The sequence below is a fragment of the Polyodon spathula genome, chromosome 1 (assembly GCF_017654505.1).
Source record: "Polyodon spathula isolate WHYD16114869_AA chromosome 1, ASM1765450v1, whole genome shotgun sequence".
Taxonomy (NCBI): domain Eukaryota; kingdom Metazoa; phylum Chordata; class Actinopteri; order Acipenseriformes; family Polyodontidae; genus Polyodon; species Polyodon spathula.
In genome coordinates this window covers 10,733,824-10,758,080 of record NC_054534.1, presented here as the reverse complement: position 1 = coordinate 10,758,080, position 24,257 = coordinate 10,733,824, and the positions used below count along the sequence as shown (strand labels likewise).

At 39.4% G+C, this 24,257-nt stretch overlaps 1 protein-coding gene across 6 annotated transcripts; it reads right to left on the bottom strand.

The window, feature by feature from the left end:
* Positions 1-296: 296 nt before the first annotated feature.
* On the bottom strand, positions 297-20,872 carry LOC121314079 (zinc finger RNA-binding protein-like). 6 transcript variants are annotated; one of them, XM_041246916.1, is made up of 20 exons: positions 20,765-20,872; positions 20,471-20,552; positions 17,199-17,466; positions 16,638-16,830; positions 15,551-15,763; positions 15,080-15,336; positions 14,263-14,472; positions 13,575-13,878; positions 12,456-12,655; positions 12,177-12,296; positions 11,816-11,961; positions 11,262-11,427; positions 10,638-10,852; positions 9,085-9,235; positions 8,733-8,874; positions 6,003-6,100; positions 5,042-5,137; positions 4,277-4,388; positions 1,891-1,988; positions 297-1,596 (listed from the first exon to the last, which is right to left on the bottom strand). In XM_041246916.1, exons 1-20 carry the CDS (start codon positions 20,799-20,801, stop codon positions 1,414-1,416), a joined length of 3,291 nt encoding a protein of 1,096 aa, XP_041102850.1. In that variant the 5' UTR covers positions 20,802-20,872; the 3' UTR covers positions 297-1,413. The 6 variants fall into 6 exon arrangements, with proteins under 6 accessions (XP_041102850.1, XP_041102869.1, XP_041102860.1 ...); XM_041246935.1 differs by having other exon boundaries at positions 10,653-10,852; XM_041246926.1 differs by having other exon boundaries at positions 15,551-15,751.
* Positions 20,873-24,257: the final 3,385 nt, after the last annotated feature.

Here is a 24,257-nt window from a genome sequence, read left to right as displayed (position 1 = left end):
GAAAGTTCTAGAAGTTACTCCAAGTTTACTCAGCACTGAATCTATCTGGAATGTTCTGGAAAATAGGTAAATTTCAAAATATCACTGTCCTGGTCACAAAAGCAAAGTTTGTGGGGAATAATAGCCATTTTCTATACTTTTGAGGCATAAGCAATTAGGAAATAACACTTACTACCCAGGAACCAAAAAAAAAAAAAAAAAAAAAAAAAAAAACTGTTACGCGGTGTAATCATTCGAAATGGAAGCATATCAACATATCTGTGTGTGGGTACAAAATAGGAAGACAGGTTTTCTTCTTTTGAACAGTTTATTTGCCCATTGTAACGCAGTAGTACTTTGACAGGGACTAACAAGCATCAAAGAGGAGAGGGTGGATTTACATTTAAACCGCAATTACAACATTACAGTGACACTCAAATGTCACAGGCACAAACTTTTTTTCTTTTAAGGTACTATGCAAGATTTAAAGCAATGTGGAGAGCTATGCATTAATCTTCAAAAATTAGGAAATAAAACCTTCAAAACTTTAAAAAGCCATAACACAAGAACAAAATGAAAAGCCATGCTAGTTTGGTTTAGGTAATAAAAGGGTGCCAACACACTACGCTTTGTAACATCTATTGCAAGACTATATATTATTAGACCTATTTTTTTTTTTTTATAAATTCACTACCAAAACACAAAGTTTAAAATTGCAGCAATCTGTGCCTTCACCTCAGAACTGGACTACACAATGAGCCAGGATCTATAGACACATTCAATGGTGTCTGGCAAAAGAAATCTGACCTTGAAAAGGAAACCATTTTTAGCCCAAATGTTAAAGCAACTACACACACTTTGCAATGTGCAAAGGAAGACGACCACTTGACAAAATCAAAAGACTTAAACAAAACAAACACCCACAAACAAAACAAACTGAAGTAGTATTTGTGGCGTCTTTAAAAATGAAGTTTTTTCCTAAACTTAAATATTAAAGCAGTTCTTACACCACTCATTTAGGTGGGTTCAACCACCACCAACAGCTCATGTTGCACTGGTGTGTTTATAGGGCTTATTTATATCTCAGTATTTTAAGTGGTAAAACAACTCCACACACTAATATAAAAGTCAGTTATTTGCAAAGATGAGCCATCATCAAAAGGACATGGTGTGCACAGACATTATTAGCGGGCTAGGGGGAAGAACCAAAACTAAATGTCTGCCTGCAAAAGGGCTCGTTTTCATTCTGCAATACCCAGTTCTGTCCGTTTTAGTGGGGCGAGTCACACTCCTGTATGCTGTGTTACTACAATACAGATAGCACACAATTTAAAAAAAAAAAAAAAAAAAAAAAAGTAAAAAAGCAAAATTCTATGCAGACACTAGTTTAAATGAGCATGTTGTGGTCAGTAAGAAAGAAGGCTCAATGCTACTCTAATAGTTGTCATAATCTTTCTTGTCCTTCTTTCCCTCTCCTTCAAACCCATCCACGCCATCGCTGTTGTCCCGCCTCCTCTTCCGGGTGTTGCGGACGCTGAAGCGCGGGTTCATCTGCGGCAAGGGGTCCATTCCCAGGACTTTGTGGATCTGCCGGAACGCAAGCAATCTCAGAGCAAACTGCAGGAGGGAGAGGAGGACAAGGCACATTTAACAGAAAATCCTGATCACGCATTTTCTGTGTGTAGCTCTGATCACATCCATACTAAAACTGAAAGGGGCTTTCTACAGTGCTACGATTTACAAGACTCATTTTATAATACTTACATAACTGGATTAAAATCACAAGACGTACAACAGCAGCATTTGCAAGGTTGTTGTAAAATGACAGATGCAAGGCCTCTCGGCACTTATCCACAGACTGTCTTCCCAAGGCACTGATCGTGTGTCTACAAAAGAACATAAAAGCCATACCTGTGCACTGGAGGTAATGTCCTCCCGCTGCTGCTCGGACATTGATGTTAGTGTATCAGTGGGATTCTTCTCACAGGGGTCTACCAGGCCTGGACCACCTACACACAAGAGTTAGCAAGATTAAGCAAATCAATAGGTTAAATCAATTGCCACAGGAATACATGGTTACACATATTACATGTCTGTCACTGCTGAAGGTTACAAAGTGTCAGCACTGTAAAATCAATTCATTACATTTAGGTACTACTCCACTCAATAAGCTATCTGTAGACACTTGTTTCTCTAGTGCAACATTAACATAGCTGTATCAGTGCTACACACACGCACAGTCCATCTCGACTAGCAGCGAATGAGAACATTGTACCGAATCTAACGAGCGATGACAATGTATTCTGAAAAGCTAACAAGCAAGTGTAATGGGTTGGGATGTCACGGTATACCAGTTTTATGGTAAACCGTGGTATAAACTACCACTGTTGTGAACCCGCAACTTTTTCTATACCAAGATCAGAGTTCACACAGTTTAAGGCGATATGGGTGCGTTTTTTTATTCAACGTTTGTCCATCGGTGAGCTACTGTGTTCATTAGAACCAACTAATGAACACAGACATCAAGTTCTGAAAACTGCCATGCACGAGAATATCCATGAAGGCTATTAAATAAGAGAAGTCACATTTAATATGAACCGTCCTACTAAACAACTGCGAGACTGTTAGTAAATGAAACAAATACTCAAAAATATCAGCAAGAACAAGGCACTAACACTTCATCACCACCTTCCTATTAATTTACCAAAGTAGCAACAGTAGCTATTATCTATCGTATCAGTCAAGAGAAACGCAGCAAGCACAATTTATTTAAAAACAGTCTGAGACTGACAAATTGCTGAGACAGAAAACCAAAGGCTTCATTCGTAACTTGGATGCAAAAGAATTAAAAATGTAGTGCTTAGGAATCTTTCGCTTTCTATTGTGAAAAGTCGTTATAAAATAGTCTGCACTGTAAGTAAGATAAGTAATTAACTAAGTATACATCGTGGTTTAGAAAATACATCATACCGTTAAACTCAAGATTATTACTTTCTCTTACTTTCATTTTCATTTGTGCATTTCCGAGTCATCCTGTGTACCCCCTATTACCCTTAGAAGTACCTCCAGGGGTACCCCAGTGAAAAACCCATCTTTACATATTAGGATGACGTCCAAACTAATAAAAATGAAGAGGGTATTCAGTTGCAGTGGTGACATCATTACCCCCTATCATTCCAGCCTGAGCCCAGACAATGTTAATATTTTGGTGGTTCTCCACAGTAACTTGAGAGAAAAAAAGAAAAGCAGCATTTTCTTCTGGGTTTCAAGAATACCAGCTACAAGATGGAAAATTAGAGGGGGTTTTCAAATTGTGTATTCTACGTACTGACCATTTCAAACTGACATCCACTGAAGTCACATGGAATTCAGACTTTCAAAAATAACATTAACAGCAAAGACATTGACAGGACTGAATAGTCATCCAGTTGGTTTACCTTCCTTTACATATAGTGCACTTTAAAACATTACAATGCATGATAAACTTCAAGATAGCGGCTATCTTGTTCAGCAAAATACTTCTTACATTTATAAACAAGTTAATAAGTGAAAGGCTTCTGAAAAATGGATTTGGTGTTTTTCAGCTACATAACACATTTAACCCTTTCCAGTCCGATATCACTAAAAAGACGTCAAGCATAGGTGTAGTTGTTTTTTCTCCAGAAAAAGCAGAGAAAAGCTTTTAATGGCCAAGTGAGATCAATAGGAGCAAAGAAAAAAAACAGGGAGTGGATCTGAGCAATACACATAGCCCCTGCACCACAAACAGAACATGGACATAAAGACAGCTGCTTCTGCATCCAGCACTCAAAGAATCAGACATTTGGCAAGCTTTTTGAGACGTTACAGTAATAAAATAATGACTTTGATCGCATTACTAAGGAGTTTGGTAATAAAATGAGTGATCAGGAGATGACTTATCAGTATGCATGACTATGAAGAGGTATGTGAAAAAATACAGCAAGCAAAGAGTGGGGCGGGGCTGGAGATGCAGTACCGAGTGTAATGTTGCTATGCAGTGCCTTTTAAACCTGGTTTTACTGTAAAAAAATACTTTTAAACAGCATGTATAAAATAAACAGTGCGTGTGAATAAATTGGACCCGACGTGCCTGACAGGTGCTGAATAAATGTAGCGCAAAACGGTTACTCTTCTATAACTTGAGGGCTGTATGCAATAATTGTACAATGACCACCTTCGAAGAGGAGTCAATGTGAAATGCATTGCTAAAATAAAAAATGATTTATTTGCAAAGTACCTTAAAGACCACTGAATTGACCCTCTTGTACAGTCTTACCTGGAAGCAGTATCCCAGAAGAAATACATTCAAAAACTCTTCTCAATGCATCTCCTGGGCTCAGGGGTCCAGCAGCACTGCTTATAGCTTTCTCCACAAGTAGCTCCATAGCCTGAGCACAAACACACACAACAACACAATGAAGCTCTTAGTTTACCCTGGAGAAAAAATTGCAGTTCAGCAGAAAACTCTTTGGTGCACTCTAATTCCACTCAGATTATTTTTGTTTGCAGGCTTACCAGGAGTACAACTCTGATCTTTATAGAAGTGGGACGAATCAACCAGTTTAACAGCAGAAACATGTATTACAACAAAATCAGACCTTTTTCTTCTACCGATATTATCCACACTGCTCATTTTCACAATGTCATGTGGTTTGATATTTAACATCCTGCTTTTTTGTTTACCCAGTTATTAAACACGAAATATGTGATTATATATATATATATATATATATATATATATATATATATATATATAATATATATAGAAATATCTATATATATAATATATTATAATATATATATATATATATATATATATATATATATATATATATATATATACACACACACACACACACACACACACACACACACACACACACACACCTCCCAAATGATAATCACCCTACAAGGTGTCCCTATTGGGAACAATGCTAGCTCTGCTGCTACAGCCCCATCTGCAAGCATAAAGAAGCTCATCTTAGATTCTGTAATGATGCCAAAACAGAGCTAGAAAAAAAATAAACGTTGTGTTACTTACCCAGCTTGGAAACGCAGCCCAGGTCGGGACACGCTGACAAAGGTCCCGTAGAATGCGAATAATAATCACGCACGACTGCAGTCCATTGGCTCTAGCCTTGAGTGCAATAAATTCACAAGCAGTTAGTAAAAGCAGCTTCAAATATTCTTTAGAGGCTTAACACTACTGTTCACAATGGAAGCTTGTAAACGATATGAAATCTCATGGTTCAACAAGAGCAGCTGCCATTCACAGCAGTATTTTACCTCGCCGTTAGTAACAGAGCTCAAAGTTTGCAAGACGCACAAGAAAACTCTGTCGCCTTACAAACCTTGACCTCTAGTAGTAGTTGCATACTTAACATACTACAGTATAATTTCTGTTAAACAGCTTAGAAGAAAAGCATAGGGACTGAAAAGGTGAAGGAAATCTGCTTTACTTTCGCTGTGCATTCCCTGAGAGCACAATGTCACAGTAAACCAATCAGATTGTCCTCTCTTGTCATTCCCTATTCGAAGAATCAATACAGGATTACAAAAGCTCACATGAAAGCTTATAGGGGGGGAGGGGTCATATATATTAAGCCAAGATACTCTGCAGCCTTATGGAGCGAGGTTTTAAAACTACACAATATCGATAGAGAATAAGAAATACCATGAAAAAATGTTGAAGCAATACAAGGATGCCTTATGTTACAATAGACTTAAATGACCAGAAAAAAAAAAATAAAAAAAATCGATCAATTTTCAAAAGTACTAGAAAATTAAACAAAAAAAAAATAAAAAAGGACACTGAAGTAACATGTTTTCTGGTCATAAGAACTTACTTCAGGCATCCTTGGATGTGTGTTCAGTAAAAACAAAAATGTAAAATATTTCATTTATATATTGATTTTAAAACCACAAGAAAAATAAATAATGTAGTTTGCATCTAAAACGTAGGATCTCATAAGGCTACAATAAGAAAGTAAAATGTTCCGAACCTGGAACCACTTAGCGTGGCGGAGAGCAGCCAGAGCGTCAAGGCATTTTTGCCTGTCCAAGACGTCCGCTGGGTCTTTCACCATACCCGAGGGTACATCTAAAAATGGATCGAATTGTCAAAGGTGTGGTGAGGAACGGGTGTTTGACCAGGAGAGCAAGACACTTTGAAACACAAAACACAATGCCACACATACCAAAGGATCACTCCATAAAACTACACTAGCATTTTGCAATTTCAACACCACAAAACAATGTGGAAACTTTCAATAACCTGTGTGACTAATGCTGAAGTAACTGAGATTGAAAGGAAGACTGCTGGGTCACACCTCACTAGAGTAAGACGGCAGAAAAGGAAAAAAAATCCATGCTGAAAATCTTCAATGACAAGTTCATATGACCTGTGCAGATGCAAAGCTATATTTTATGGTGAGCATGTTTTTTACACCAGCACGGTACTGCCACCACAATGTACGAATGAACCAAATCAAAAATCTACATTAGACAAAAAAAGAAGATTAACCTCTTGAAGATTAGGGTATGCAGATCAAAAGAGAATCTGAAAAAACAACCAGGGCAAGAGCTGGCTCCTACAGAAGCGCTAAATGCATACTTTAGCAATACAAATCAACACAAGAGGTTAATGAAGACATTCAGACATGTGCTGTGTTCACACTGAACAGTAGAACATGTACTTCGTAGTCAGAGACCTACCCAGGCAAACTATTTACACTGGGACTCCAGAAGTCATCAGAAGATAATTTGTTTTTGTTCCTCTCTCCTTCAGTCACCATACAGTCCCTCAAACAAGTAAAGGACCATGCTGGGCAATCCAAAAAGATCCCAAGTGTGCCCAGCTAGAACGTGAACACTGTATTGCACAGCATGAAGGAGATCTAGATCTTGCCTGTGCTGATACACTGAACGCTAGTGCGGTGTGACCTTCCGTGTTCCTAGTAGTGCGTGTTAGGTGTGGCAATGTGCTCAGGGAAAAACCTTGGTCAAAAATCCTTCCGAAGCCGTGGCAGCAGCAGCCCCTGATGGAATATAGTTCTTGCAGATGATTAAAGAAGGCTTTGGACTGGATTCATAAGCTATGGATACATACAGCCATCTTGCTGGAAAAAAATAAATAAATATGCTCCCAGCAAGGGTTAGAACATTACTGCATGCATTCCATTTTTTTTGGTTGTCTTCAAACCCAGAACACATTTCAACACAGTCTCCTCCACCCCAGATCCTGCTAAGGATTCCTCTCACAAAGCCTTCCTCAACGTTTCAATTACTCCCCCAAGGCCATCCATTAGGCAGAAAAAAAAAAAAAAAATCACATCAATTTGCACAGCTCCACTCCATTTATGTAACAGTTTAAAATCACCAAGTCGGAGGTAATGGATCTTCATTAGAATGGTTTGTCTAAGCCTTAAACGTATTATGTTTAATAAAGTGACCACTCTTAATTGTAAAAAATAAAGAGTGAAGATTTTCAAAGGAGCATATTGATTCTCAGGGGAGCACTTTAAGACAGGGGGACCTCAGAATGGTGATGTTTTTTTTATACATATATACACTTATCCAGACAAAAGTAATATTTGTTTCCTGTGGGGGAAGTTGTTATTGATGAACGCACTTATGCAACAGTCATGTCTTTCCACCCATTCCCTGGGAATATTCAGACGATAAGGTGACCATTTACAATCGAACAGACAGAGCGTGATCTGACTAGATGATTTCATTATCCATTGTCACATGAACATAACACTGCTTCTAGAATGCATTACTTTAACTAACTCAATGCAAATATTTCTAATTAAAAAAAAGTCATGCAAATCCCACTGGTACACAGGAAACAAAAGTTAATCTTACCTAGGACATCTCAGTTCAATTTACCAGAATGCAAACACTGATCATGCTTGTTGAGAATTTTCAGAAACCTATATAAAAAGCACCATAAGAGGAGAGCCCAGAGCTTCCAACTGGCACAGGAGAAGCAGTAATAAACGTATTCAACATCAGCACATTGCTGAATGGGCAACTGCTACATATAAAAGAGTGAAACAGGGTTAAGGTATATCGGCACATCTGCCGTGCAAGAGCACCTACGTGGTTTGTGCATAAAATAAAGACATCAACAAAAATGAGGCTGTGCATTTCAAATGGCACAGGAGAACTATGCTTTTAGTTTGGCTGTATTGTGTAACTGGAATGCAGTAGCCTTCCTCTAAGGCCCTGTTCTTTACTAGGGGCAGAGTAATGTCTCAGATGCCTCCATGTGGAATGGATCTCTTGACAAACACACCGTTTGACTTCAAATTAAAAAAATTAAAAACGAAGACTGGCAATGAACAGCCCTCAAACTAGCGCTCCATGGTAAACAAGGACACAACAGGCTGGCTGGCGTGCGTCGCTGTGCAGGGTGAACTGTATTCAGTCTGCTTAAACTGGTGGTGGCACAGCTTGTACACACCAAGGCTTTTTGAAGGCAGTACTGAAGACATATTATTCAAACTACTTTAAATGTTTTGGTGAAAAAAAAAAAAAAAAGTTGAAAGCTGGAGCGCAAAAGATACTTGCAAATACAGAACCATTCCGAGCTACTAAAAGCCTACGAATTCCTAGAAATGTCATTACTGCTCCTGCTGTGCCAGCAACAATGCTCAACACGATCAAGTGTATATTTTCTGAGAAGTTAATGTCAGAGCACAACGTATGAAATAGAATCTCTTTCCAACCTCCGTCGCATGCGTTCTCCTCTCTGATGATTGGAGACGTCAGGGTGATGATCACCTGCATTCTAGGCTCGACGCAGGAAGTCAGGATGATGGCTGCTTCTTCATTAGAACCCTTGACCTCGTATTTCTCTGGTGTGACCAGCTGTTAAAAAAAAAAAAAAAAAAAGGAAAAGCAAGACAGATTGAATTATAGTTCAGGAAAAATTCAACCAAAAAAAATGTAATTGGTCATAATCTCAAAATGATGACATGCTTATGATCATCCCTGGATACCACATGTTGTTCACATGGAGCCCCATTAAATGCTAGCTCCAATTCATCTTCCTGAACAAAGTTTCAGAAGACTCCATACCGCAAGCTGTTTAGGGAGGTTTTCCACGATGCGCGTCAGAAGATTGCTGTTGGGTTTCTCCGAGCACAAGAGGACCAGGTTGACGTTCTTGTCTCCCTTTAGCAGCAGTCCTTTAGCCAGCACTCCCACACGCATCACGCCCTTCAGAGCCCTGTGTGCAACAAACTGCTTTGGTAACCACACAGAAGCCAGCGAACAGCAATGCAAAACACTAATACAATCAGCTTGTACTTCCATTCTTCACAATCATGCTCCCAAAAACTACAGCGCCTCTCATCACAAGGATCCCAAAACACTTCATACACAAAAATGTAAGATGTTTTGATTGAAAACCAAGATAAAAAGCTAGTTTATAAAAATAGAACAATTTGATTTGACCTGGAACAGAATCACTATGAATTTAATCTATGGTACTTTGAAAGGAACTGTATGCCTTCATATATTGCTGAGTTTATTGATTTGTACGTAGCAGGCCAAGAATGACAGGCTTATACTTGGTGCGTGTAACAGGACATTGTATCTTTAGTAACCCTGGATACTCTAGTTCAGTGTATGAGGCATCTATAAAACATTAACAGCCCATAAAAAGACTAGATATTACAATCCCTAAAATCCTTAGTTCAATTTATTTGCATAATGCAGCCAATTAGCAGCTTAAAATTATTATGTCTCAGAACACGAAAAAACTGTTCCAAAAATATCCAATACCCGAATTCCTGAAAATATGAATAAGTGTGCGTGTGTGTGTGTGGGCAGGTCATAAATTTTGTATGTTTAATCAAGAAACTCCTTTGTTATTTACGTTTTCAGTGCGTTCTTAACCGAAAATGAAATAACGGGTCTTTTTCTGGCATTCACACGTCAATTACATTGAAAAAAACAAAACAAACAAAAAAAAAATTACTTAGAATGCAGTGGTTATTTAAATTTTATTGCATTGTTGAGCTCATTAAATAGAAGTTATTTCTAACCAAAACATTATAAAAACTCTGAATGTCAGAATATGATACGTCCGTACTTCAGTTTGTGTTAAACAACAGCTGTACTTTCATTAATCCAGTATCTTACAACAATGAAAGTTTATTTTGTCCAACACTGTTACATTGCCTTGGATAAAAGGCAGCAGCTAAATAATAAATAATAATAATAAATAATATCATCAAGTTTAAGATTTAGAAGTGAGTAGTTTTGAGATTTACAATTACTGTATTTACACACATTCGCCCGTTTTCTCATTGGAAATAGTGATATTTCAAAATATCACTGTCCTGGTCACAAAAGCAAAGTTTGTGGGGAATAATAGCCAATTTCTATACTTTTGAGGCATAAGCAATTAGGAAATAACACTTACTACCCAGGAACAAAAATTGTGTTACATAGTGTTATCGGTACCATCAATGTAACTACATAGTTATATACAGACAAGATTACAACTTATTAACACAAAGGCTTTTGTTTTACCGGTGGTAAATGGGCAAGATATTCATAAAGCGTTAACAATGAAGTTATACACACACAGAGTGATATTGTAGATATAGAAACTGAACACATACTTTGCTCCTGTGTACCTGTCTCTCTGGGCATCCTTCTTTTCATCTTCCTTGGTCTTATTATCCTGGTCAGTAATAATATCCGACACCAGTTTGAGAGCTCGCTCAGTGATGGACACTATTTTCTGGATAGCCTGCAGTTCCTCTTCCACTGGGTAAATAGCAGCGTGTTTGGTCATTACATAACGGTCATCCGACGAGTCTGGGCGCCGAGGGGGCTGAAAACAGTACAAAGTTTAATCTGGGGAGCTTTTATATACAGTGTTCCCTCTATTTTGCTTACCAACTTACACCAGAAAAGATGTGAAATACTGAAATAGTGAGTCTGCAAAGGGCTCTTCTACAGTGAAGTACAGTAAATGTACTGCAGTGTCCAGGAGTACCTGGGAACAAACCAAACTACTGAGGTAGCACTACATATCTGAAACACTCCATTTGGGTTAGCGTTAGATGATGGTAGCACTATATATCTGAAACACTTGTATGGTCTGGGTTAGTGTTAGACGAGGGTCACACTATATATCTGAAACCCTTGCATGGTTTATAGTAGATGAGGGTCGCACTATATATCTGAAACACTTGTATGGCTTGGGTTACTGTTAGATGAGGGTAATATACCGAACCTACCACTGGTCCCTGTGGCTGAGGAATGGGCATGCCTGGTCGGACTCCCAGCAGGCCTGGGGGAGCAGGGGGTCCCTGTGGATATCCCCCATCTGGCATTCTGCGGCGCTCATCCCAGTGGTGCTGCTCCTCTTCCATCCGGCGCCAGTACATGTCCTCCTCGTATCGCCTGCAACCAACACAGCATTCCCTGAAGCAATTCACTTTTATAAACACCTTTCATGTTTCAAAACACTTACCCGCCTCAAAGCACCATCTATCAAACTTTACACACTATCGATTTGCGTGCACTAACAAAACACAGGATATCCTGCTTGTAAATTTTAACTTGGCCATCATCTGTATGACCATTGGGCAAAAAAAAGGACACTACAGCTATCCGTGTCTCAACGTTTTCTCACTTCTCATTAGCTAGTAATATCACTACACAATACGGCAAGCCATTCGTAAATTAGGCAGAAGCTAAAGTTTCCCCAATCCCTTAGCTTGGTATTACAAGGGGAAGAGATTGCATAGTGTGTTCCTATTTAAAAGCGCTCTTTGTCCATTCATTGTACCTCATTTCCATTCTCCAGCGCTCCTCTTCCTCACGTCTCCTCCAGTATTCCTCCTTCTGCATTTGTTTCCTCATCTTCTCCTCTTGGATCTTCCTGGCTCGGATGCTGGGCTTCACTTCAACTTGCAATTCTGGATTTACTTTTTTCTGTTTTGTATAAAGAGACAGTAATGCACATGCTGATCTTTAAGACATCAGCATCCATCCAACAATACAATCATAAGGTTTATTTTTAAAAGTCACTGGTTTCCTGAAGCACATGATATAAGGAATAGGCTCTCAGGATACTATGTGCCCATGCAAGTCAGCATCCAAACTATAAAGCACAATATTCAACAGAACCCAGACCCCCCCCCACTGACCTTGTACTGTAGTCTGTGCCTCCTTCCCTTCAGATGCATCTCCTTTGCATTTGGATCATTGAAGCTACATTCACACAGCTTACAATGGAATCTGATCACTTTGCCCTCATCATTGCGAACCTGATATTAAACAAAACTGAGGTTACACAGAACAGCTTTTAAATTCACAGCCACGCCCGTCAACCAACACTCCAGTCATATAAAATCATCTTTCCAAGAACAACAATCATACCTCTTCCAGTCATATACAATCATCCTTTCAAGATCAATAACTCTTACCTCTTCCACATAGTCATGTCCAACAGGCTGCACATCACTTTGTAAAGCAGCAAGTGTAGACTGTGTCGAAACTGGCTCCGGTGCCACGTCAACCTTCATCTCCTGTGTTTGGGTGGCATGCATCACAGGCTGCACTGACTTTGCACCATCATTTTTAATCTCCTCTATTTTAGCACCAGTAGTCTGCAATCTGTTACCTCCTTATGAAAGGAATGAGAGAAAGGAAATCATTAGTTCTGAGAAAACATTACATTTGTTACAGCAACTGAATGACATTACATTATAAAATGGTTCCCCTTTGACAAAAAGCACAGTATTCCAAAAGAACATAAACCAGCACATTAGCCAGAATACATTATCCCCTGCCCCCTACCCCCAATAAATGTGTAAGGCACTTCAACTGGTAGACAAGTGCACATTACCATGAACACTGTAAAAACTCACTAACAGAATTCTCCTTATACAGCTTCCTGTTAGACACCAGTTACTGCTAAAATATTTATTAATGTAAATGGATGGCAAGATGCACAATTAATAAAAAAAAAAAAGTCTAACACATCATGGAATCCCAGGTTCCCTGGTACAAGTGTACCAGATCTGACCCAGAAATACAGTTCAATATTTTCTCTGGACACAAAGGAGGTGGCATAAGACCCAACATGCCAACAGAAAAGAGGTTGCCATTTATTCAGACTTGCCACCCTCCGACACAGCAGATTTACTTGAGCGCCCTTCAGTGAGTACTGACTGGATCTCTGGCAATGACTAACTGGCTTACAGCATACTTACTCTGGGTAAAATCAGGTTATCATTGGCAAGCTTGAATCGAACATTTATTTGTGCAGACAGAGAAAAAGCTAAGCCATGCATGATTCTCCACCACTCAACGTCACAGGTGTAAAAAAAACAAAACAAAAAAAAAATCCAAAAAGAGATGTCTTAATTGTTTAGGCCGTCGTTTGACTACCTTATGCAATGCTTTATTGAAACAGTCTTACAGACTCCACTGTGTGACCTCCATAACCAATACATGATATGGCAGATTGTCATACTGCACGATGTATCCATCACATTTACTTTCTTCCTTGGGCAAAACAAATTGGCACATTGAGAACCTACCCACAAAATTGATCTTCGGGGCAGCTATTTTCTTCACAGTGGCAGCATTGACTATGGAAGCAGCAGCAGCAGCAGCAGCAGCAGCAGAGGCAGTGGTTTTGTTCGGTACACTACTGCTCACTATATTGACAGGTTTCAAGTATGAAGAGGAGCTACAGGAGGCAGCAGAAGCAGTGCTGCTGGTTCCGCTGGCCGTGGCTGGACCTGCTGGCTTGCTGGAAGCTGAAGAGGTGGAAGTCTGGGTTACCATACTGGGTTCGGTTGAAGGAATGGGCTTGCCAAGCTTTGTGTGTAACTTAACCACCTATTTAAAAAATAAAGAAGTCAGAACAGAAAGAAGTATTAATTATGTACAACATGCAGCGCTCCTTTTTGGGTACTACAAGATGAACACATTTCTAAAAATGAATGCTAATAGCTTTGTAATCCAAATTCTGCTTGTATATAATCCCCAGAACGGCACATTAATGAAATATCAGAAAGCCTTTCACTTTATTTACCGTGCACTGAAAATAACCCCGAATCCCATATCAGGATCATAGAAGTGGACCAACAGCATTGGAAGATGCAACAGTGATTAGAGATGGAGCCAACACAACTGCAGTGCAGCACATGACGTCAGCTCTAGAGCAAGGAAAGCTAGGGCGGAGACCACAGAGTATACAGTGAGCTGGCTGGGCATGCTTACCTTCTGGTGTTTTGCTCCCCGGATGTGAGCTGCGTACGCATCGGCCCCAGTGCAGGAGACATCGCAGAGCTCACAGCGCAGCTGGTTCTGGGTACCACGGGCAGAGCTGCCACTGGTGGTGCTGGTGCTGCTGCTGCTGCTGCTCTGGGATGCTTTTAAAGCAGCTTCTTTCTTCTTGTGCTTCTGCCCCTCTAGATGTTCTTTATAAGTCTGGGGAGAAATTTAAGTTAAGAAACAAAAATTAGTTAAACAAAATATAATTAGAATATAATGCACAGGACTTTTTTCCATACAGTTTTAAAAGGGTTGTAAAAAAAAAAAAAAAAAAAAAAAAAAAAAAAAAAAAAAAAAAAAAAAAAAAACACAACACAATTATTCTTGTATTAGTGAAAAAGTAAAAATTGTGGCTTCATCTTGGTCACACTAACTTCCGTAATGCAAGTCATGTCCCAAGCATAAAACCACCCACCAACTGTGACAGTATACATTAAATAGTATTTTGACATGCCAAGCAATGTACATGTTGGTGCTCACAAAATGAACCTGTACAGCAAGTGTTTAAAATAAATGAGGCATCTTTATAAAATTACCACAAGAGTTAATTTCTTACAACAGCCATGATCAAACATCACTCACATAATTACATGTGCTCTAAGTGGATGCTTTATTATACCACAGAAGACTTCCAATCAAAACATTGAAAGATTTTTTTGTATGTTTTACAAGCAAAACGTACATGCAAGTTTGTGCACACCGTTTAGGGTTTCCCAAAATGTCAGTAAAACCTCATAATTGCCTTATAGTTCACAGAACACACCTGAGGCCCTGCACAGCTGATCTTGCAGACGTCACAGTAATGTATCTGGGGTGGTTTTGGGGGTTGTTTTGGTTTGAGCTGTTTGTTCTGGAATGGAGTCTTTTTGGTGAACGTGCTTCCTGTCCAGGCTGCTGAAGCTGCTACAGCCGCTGCCACTTGTTTTTGTTGCTGCTGCTGCTGCTGCTGCTGCTGTTGCTGCTGGTAGTAAGAGGATGCAGCCGAGTATACTGCAGCTTCATACCCGGAATAAGATGTGCCTGGGTAAAAAAAAAAGTGCATAGAATCAACTTTGAGAGTTTGATACAAGATCCAGTTATTTGGATTGCAAGATGAAACTGATCTCCATAACATTGAGCAAAATATCACCCAACGTCATCGACTCTGGCACTCAGACGTTACACCCAGCCATGGTTAACTGGTTAAAATGGATACAATAAAAGCAATACAATTCTGTAGAACCCTCCAGCTTACCAGAGTAAGTAACAGCTGTTGTGCTGTAGGTGGGGCTCTGGGAGTAGGAGGGCACTGCTGCAGCTGCCACTTGCTGCACAGTTGAAGATACAGGGTATATTGAGAAGGTGGTGGTTGCAGGACTAGGAGTGGCTGGTTTTATAGCGGTCACTTGTCGAGTTTGCTGGGCTTGGGTGTACTGTGTTGCACCTTGGCTGTATCCTGTTTTGGGTGCTAAGAAGAACACGCAGCATAAACAAACAAGCATCAATTTAAAATACAAAGTGAAATAAATCCAGTCACCTAAATTGATCAGATTAGTAATTAATGTATCAATATCACTAGACTGAAAACACAATTTATCTAAACTATCAACATTTTAATTGCTGGAGAAAAAAAAAAAACGTCACGCAATGAAAATTCTTGCATTCACATGCATTACGGATTAATCTATATTTCACATTGCAAATCAATCATTTAACAATTCAACATGTACTCATACACAGCTATAACTCCCACCAAAGATTTAAACTGAATGTGTTTCAGCAGCTTCAAACAGAAGAAAACATTTTGAAATTCTACTGACTTGGTATGCAAGTTTGTTTCTAGCTTTAAGACATGTCAACACTTCATTTTTAATATAGCATTGGTATTTATTTTCTTATGGAACAGCAATCTTCCTATGTATTCCAAGAAAACGCTACCACTATAGGTCTAAACCCATTTGTCACATAAAAAATTATAAAGTTAAAATCATGTACAAACAAGCAATGAATGGAAACTATGACCTGAACATAATGTGTTTGGGCTGGTAAATTACAAAGTAATTTGGGATATATGTCACATTCAGAATCATTCTATGTTTATTTAAAAAAAAAAAAAAAAAAGAATCTTTACCAAACCAAACTTCTAAACAGTATACTGATGGAAAAGATAAATACAATAATCCAATAGGCACAGCATTACTGCTCCTATTGTAGTGCCACATGCTGCAATAAACACAAGATTAAATTAAAAAAACACAATCAAATCAGCACACAGTCATTCTAGCCAGGACTTATTGGATACATCTATATAGATTTAAAAAAGAAAAGAAAGTTGTATTGACCTTGGAGACTTTTCTTCCATGACGAATCCCAGGCTGTGTTAAGCGTACCTGTCTGATAGTAGGAATCTGATACAGTAGGCTGTGGCTGGGCAGCTGCTGCAGCCACAGCCGCTGTGGCAGCAGGCTGCTGGTAGTACTGCTTACTGTCATAGGCTACAGCCGGAGCTGTGGACCTCACATAGGAATAGGAATCCTGAAATCACACATGCAAACTGAGCGGATTAGGATGAATGAAGTGAAGCTGAGGAAATGCTGTACAGCGAGCCAAGGTTAGGTTTACAGCTGATCACCAACAACACACATTTGCATATCTTAGAGGGTGCACTTGTTTTTTCCAAATCAGTGCTCCTACCCAGATTTACTACTACTGGTTTACAAAACAGACCCCCCCCCCCCCCCCCGCCTCCGAAAATAAAGGTATACTTGTTCAAAACAGTCACATATGAAGGAAACAAACACGTTTGAAAAGCAGCAAGAATATACTTAAGGGTCATTCAAATAAAAAAAAAAAAAAACTATGAGCGAGGTCAGCACTAAAATGTTTACTCAGCGACAGGTCACCTGGTAATTCTGCGATGTGGCCGGAGGTGGTGGTGGTGGCATTTCCTGCTGTCTCTGTGCATAGCCATAGTCCGCAGCAGCGTGTGCTGGCTGGTACCCTCCGTAGGCTGCAGCAGTGGCAGCCACGGCTGGTCTGGCCACAGCAACAGTGGCAGCAGCTGGGGCATAGGCTGCCGTCACAGTGTGTGCGGCAACCGGCGCCGGGTGCACAGTATAGCTGGCCACTGTTGTTGGGTGGGAATAGGCTACCCCAGCTGCTGGCTGCTGGCTGGAAAGATAAAAGTAGCAAACTCAGACAAGGACAACTGCAGATTGAACTAGCCAGACATTAGCGCAAGTGTTATTCAGGACAAGAGCTTGTGTGTGTTTTATTTTAAAGATGATATTTGTGACCCCACCCCACCCCTCTCCAGAAAGGTCAACACTAAATCATTCTGGAACTACTGTTGAGTGTGCTCTGTCAATACCCACGATCAAACTTGCTAAGAGAATCCCAAAATACCGTTGTGCAACAAACATGAAGCCAATATTAATTAATTATTTGTTAATTTATCCAAGGCAACTTAGAGACTAGGGTGTGTGAACTATGCATCAGCTACAAACATCTCACATAAAAGACAGAGCATAAGGAGGTTAAGGGACTTCCTCAGGGTCATACAGTGATTGTGACTGTTGGGGACCTCCTGGTTACAAGCCATTTTCTTTAACCACTGGACTACAAGATTTGGCAGATCTCATATTAGTCTGTCAGGTAAAAATTATGGGTAGCATTACATTTTACCTGCAGAGTTTTTATAACACTAAGCAAGTGAAATTCTGAACACAAGCAAACCATTTCAGATTTTCTGCAAAGATGCTGACTTAAAAGCACCAGAGAAAACCTGAATGCCAGCAAAAAAAGCCTGAATCCTGCATGCAGATACAGGATGAGTAAGTGAATGTCCTTCTATGGGAACGCGTTCAACAGGCCCATGCTAACAGGTAAAGATTTTGTACAGACATTGTTCTAAAAGGTTTCCCTAGGCATTATTGTGTCAATTATACTGTGCCAATATTGAGAATTCAGCATTGGTCCAAGACTGTGCATCTAGACTGTGGTACAGGTAACATATCACTGTGCTGTGGTCTGAAGACATTACAGTAAAGAGATGTTTTCTCCATAGACAAACTGCATTTAGTCTTTGTAAATATAAACCTGATTTCTGATCAGTGCAACACTTTAAAAACAGTACCTCTTCACAATCACTTTAAAAGTTGTTCTGCACAAAAAGAGGGAGTTTGAAGAATGAGTGGTAATGACAAATAAACAGCATCTGAATAACAAATCCCCTTGAGTCAAGAAAGGGTTAAGAAAGCTCTTCACTGGATCCACAAATTACAACTGCAGCCCATTGCTTCTCAAACATCATAGGAAAAGGAGGACTGGATACATGCACTGCTCAATCATGTATTGATAAATATAAAGGGTGTTTGATCTACATCAACAGTGCATGCAAATACTGTTTGCAATAGGACACAAGTAACACATTATATTTGCTGAAGGCTTAAAACAGTGGTGCAGTTGGAATACATTTCTATAACCATAAACATTGTACACGTGTTGGCATTGGCAGCAAAAACAAGCCAGAGAGCTGTATTCCTGTGTAATTCTGCAGCCACTCATTTCACCCATTCAGTTGCATACATTTCTATTTACTCCGTGTAGTTCTGATAGGAGGGGGATTTCACTAAAAGTATGCTGAATGCAACCATATTTTTTAGGAAGCTGATTCTTTAACAAGACTTCAATCTCGTGTAGTGAGCACCGGCTAGCCATTCTTAGATAATGGCTCAGAATCCAAGCAACACATTCAAGCTCCCCATTTCCAACCCTGGGTATTGATAAAGCATGGTAATGCTTGATCAATATACCCACCTCCCTCTCATCTTCTGTCCCAATGAGAAGCAGAAGCTTTCCTGCAGGTTTTACACAAAACAAGCTCAGATTCTTTATTCATTGCTCAATGACGTGAGACATGCGGTACTCTCGTTTGCCTTTTAAAAACTTTAATAAAACAACTTCAACTGGGACAAGGGAGGACACTAAAATGATTAGGCCAAGCTTGAGAAACAATGACCAGATGTACCATTAATCACTTAAGAGCAACTGTTTTTTTTTTTTACTTATACTCCTGATATTAATTTGTTTCATAAATCTGATTTAATTCAGGTTATGGAAGTCCACATTCTGTACATGTCAACTTGCCCTCCAAATTGTGCATATAAAATCAATTTTCTAAAAGCTCCTTAAAGTTCATATTGCTTGACACCATGTTTACATCTTTAGAACTGTGGTTTTGTACTGTATTATATTGATCAGATTTCATTTCCCCAGGATGAACAAGGATCTACTAGTACATTTTATTAAACAAACAAAAAAAAAGTGTTATCTAGACATGCGAGACAATAAGAGAAGATTACAAAAAAAATACAAGTAGGCTTAACTGCAATGCATTTATTTAAAAACAACAAAACACGCTTGTCATAACATGGCACAGTGAACCTTCACTCCCTAGGACTAAAAAAACTGGAGAACACCACAGTAAAACGACAGTGCTTTCTTCAACAAAAAAAAGACGTGCAAAAAAATGGCCTTTTTTGTTTTTAAATCCTAGGCCCATCCTTTTTAGACATCTGTTTTCAATTTCAATCCCTTTGTTGTGGCATATTTGACCTTTCCACTTTCTTCATGCATGACTTACGGGTATGGGGAATGTATTTATCAGATAATGCAAAACCGCAACAATAGCATCAAAACTGCATACATAACTAAAAACTAGTGACAGTTATATATATAAAAAAAAAAAAATACCGTCATTAAAGTCCTTGCTAAGCTGCCGCATTGGTGTTTTAAAAGCGCCGGACCACCATCGTAAATATACTTTATGTTTACAGCACAATAAGGGATCGACCAAATGTCTTTTTTTTAAATCTATTATAATAAATTTAAACAACAACAACAACAACAAAGTGACATTATAACAATTCTATGCGATTATAACCCCAGTTTGACCGGTACATAATGTGTAAATAACACATTCGTGCCCTGGCGCTTGCGATTGTAATGTATGTAGGATGCATCTTTACTGCATACTCATTCCCCCGCCCCCATCCATCACTCTCCTCAATCGGACACTGCTAAACAAACTGCAGCAACCACGGTTGATTCCTGTGCTGTTGGAGCAGGCTCGCTGGATTCATTTCCACACAGAAGTGAATGTAGACATTCTCACCTGTATTGCGCAGCACCACTATGGGTGAAGCCAAAGTAGTTGCTGGTAGCCATTTTGGCATCTTCACCTAGCCGGCTGGGCACTGCGGAGAGACAGAGAGACATGGAGACTGAGCGTTTGTCTGTAACCGTGAAAACCCTCCACACAAAACGGAGAGCAAAATAAACACACAAATACGCAAGCAACGCCCCGTCAACCGCCGCATTCTTCCAGATGATTGCATTAACTCTTGTATTTCGCGTTTTTTACCATAAGTGAACATCGTTTTCCTGCATTTTATTGTGTTTTACCCACCATAGGTGAAGGAGACAACTGGGCATATAGGTATCATTGGGCTCCTTTTCTCTGACGAACTCTGACTCTTCACCCTTTCTCATTTATACGCGAAGGTCGAACCAGGAAATGGCGATCACTGAATACGCGCAGCGACCAAAGGCCGTCTGGGAAATGTAGTTTTATTTTAAAAAGATAGCTCTGCATCGGATTATTTTTCAAGGTCGCAGTTACACAGTGCAATGTAGTTATCTAATGGTATTATCTATCCACCCATATATGTATCTATCTATATGGATGAACGTTAATGTAATAAAAACTGGCAGAAAACAACAGCAACAACAACAACAACAACAATAAATAATAATAATAATAATAATAATAATAATAATAATAATAATAATAATAATCTTTATTTTTATATAGCGCCTTTCATAGTAAACCACCATCACAAAGCCCTTTACAGAGGTAGGCTGTGAACTGTGCATTATATGCAGAGTCACTTACAATAGGACATTAATTTTACATCTCATCTGCAGAAAATATATATTTTGTTTGTCTCTATATTATTATTATTATTATTATTATTATTATTATTATTATTATTATTTATTATTATTATTATTATTATTAACAAGGTCAACACCAGAAATAAGACTCCCGTTGCTGTATTAGCACCCCTGGTTAACCAGTCAATCTCTGAGACTTGTTGCCTGTACATGGTGGTTAATGAAGTTAATTAAGCTCATAGTAAAATCTGGAATGGACCAGACCTGCTAACAATGGTAGCCTTTTTCCATCCCTGAGGGACTAATAATATAATAATAATAATCATAATAATAATAATAATAATAATAATAATAATAATAATAATAATAATAACAATGAACTGAAACATACATGTAAATTCAAAATTAGAGCAGTCAGTATGATATAAAAAATAATGATCACGACATATACAGCATGATTTTCAAAAGAGATAAATTAAGAACTAGGTTGCAAAGTGATTTCTAAAAGCTGATTTTGGTCACTAAGTATATGGCTGTCAAAGGATTTAGATGAAATCAGTCCTTTGTTTACTTGTTGACGCTTAAAAAATATACACTGACCAAAAATATAAACACAACATGTAAAGTGTTGGTCCCATGTTTCATGAGCTGAAATAAAAGATCCCAGTAATTTTCCATATGCACAAAAAGCTTATTTCTCTCAAATTTTGTGAACACATTTGTTTACATCCCTGTTAGTGAGCATTTCTCCCTTGCCAAGATAATCCATCCAACTGACAGGTGTGGCATATCAAAAAGCTAATTAAACAGCATGATCATTACACAGGTGACCTGTGCTGGTTACAATAAAAGGCCACTCTAAAATGTGTAGTTTTGTCACACAACACAATACCAAAGATGTCTCAAGTTTTGAGGGAGCATGCAATTGGCATGCTGACTGCAGGAATGTCCACCAGAGCTGTTGCCAGAGAACTAAGTGTTCATTTCTCTACCATAAGCCGCCTCCAACGTCATTTTAGAGAATTTGGCAGTACGTCCAACTGGACTCAAAACCGAATACCATGTGTAACCATGCCAGCCCAGGACCTCCACATTCGGCTTTTTCACCTGCGCCATTGTCTGAGACCAGCCACCCAGACAGCTGATCAAACTGTGGGTTTACATAACTGAAGAATTTCTGCACAAACTGTCAGAAACTGTCTTGGGAAGCTCATCTGCGTGCTGGTCGTCCTCTTGACCTGACTGCAGTTCGGCATCGTAACCGACTTCATTGGGCAAATGCTCACCTTCGATGGCCACTGGCATGCTGGAGAAGAGTGCTCGTCACGGATGAATCCCGATTTCAGCTGTACTGGGCAGATGGCAGACAACGTATATGGCGTTGTGTGGGCGAGAGGTTTGCTGATGTCAGCGTTGTGAACAGAGTGCCCCATGGTGGCGGTGAGGTTATGGTATGGGCAGGCATAAGCTACGGACAACAAACACAATTGCATTTTATCGATAGCAATTTGAATGCACAGTGATACCGTAATGTGATCCTGAGGCTCATTGTCATGCCATTCATCCACCGTCATCACCTCATGTTTCAGCATGATAATGCACGGCCCCATGTCGCAACGATCTGTACACAATTCCTGGCCTGCATACTCACCAGACATGTCACCCATTGAACATGTTTGGGATGCTGTGGATCAACGTGTACTACAGCGTGTTCCAGTTCCCGCCAATATCCAGCAACTTCGTACAGCCATTGAAGAGGAGTGGGACAACATTCCACAGGCCACAATCAACAGTCTGATCAACTTTATGCGAAGGAGATGTGTCGCGCTGCATGAGGCAAACAGTGGTCACATCAGATACTGACTGGTTTTCTGATCCATGCCCCTACCTTTTTTTTTTTAAGGTATCCCCGGTCATGTGAAATCCATAGATTAGGGCCTAATTAATTTATTTCAATTGACTGATTTCCTTATATGAACTGTAACTCAGTAAAATCTTTGAAATTGTTGCATGTTGCGTTTATATTTTTGTTCAGTGTAAATCAAGTGATGTGGTTACATTAATCAGCCTTTAAAAATAATTTTGTGACCTAGTGCTTATTTTGCCCCTTTTGAAAATCATGCTGATAGTGTGTACAAAATAGTATAGATTAAGAATTCACAATGATAATATAATAGGGGATACAAAACTTTGGTCCATAGCAATAGAATACAGACCAAAAACAGCCTCCATGTGTCCAGTAATGTGTGTAAAAGAATACACTTGCAAGCTTCATGAGAATGGGACAAGCAGTTCTCTAAACTCGAAACATAACTCAAGGGTTGTGTGTGTGTGTGTGTGTGTGCGCGCACGTGCATGTGTGTGTGTGTGTGTGTGTGTGTGTGTGTGTGTGTGTGTGTGTGTGTGTGTGTGTGTGTGTGTGTGTGTGTGTGTGTGTGTGTGTTTGTGTTGTGTGTGCGTTACACTCTCCTGGGTACTTGCCCTGTCAGGCTAATCTGCTCTCTTGCAGTAAAAGAACCTGGGTGACTGGAACCAAACCTATTACCCTGACAGGCTCAGTGGGTGTTACACATACTGTACGGCATTGGCTGCAAAGCATGTCAGTCTTTAAAGGAAGCAGCTGGTTGGTTTAGGAAAGGAAAGGTGTTGAAGGGGTGGGGACAATTTCACTTCCACTTGTGTTGAGTCCACCACTGCCTGAGGACATGCACACACATCTTTATGGTACCAGATATCATGCATTCAAATAAAAATAACTAGCAGGCGTGTGCAGCAGGGAAGAGTTTGGGAACAATGGTCCCCAGCAGGAGATTCATAACCCATAGTGACAGGTTATAGTGTAGGCAGGTGTAGGCAATGAATGGAGCCTACACACGCACACCGCATTGTGCCTTAGAGCTCTGCATATAGCTAGAGAACCACTTGTCCAAATAAGATGAAACTTGATAGAGCATTCTTTAGCATAAGCTATTAAGTGTATGATGCTCTTGGGGTTTATAATCGGT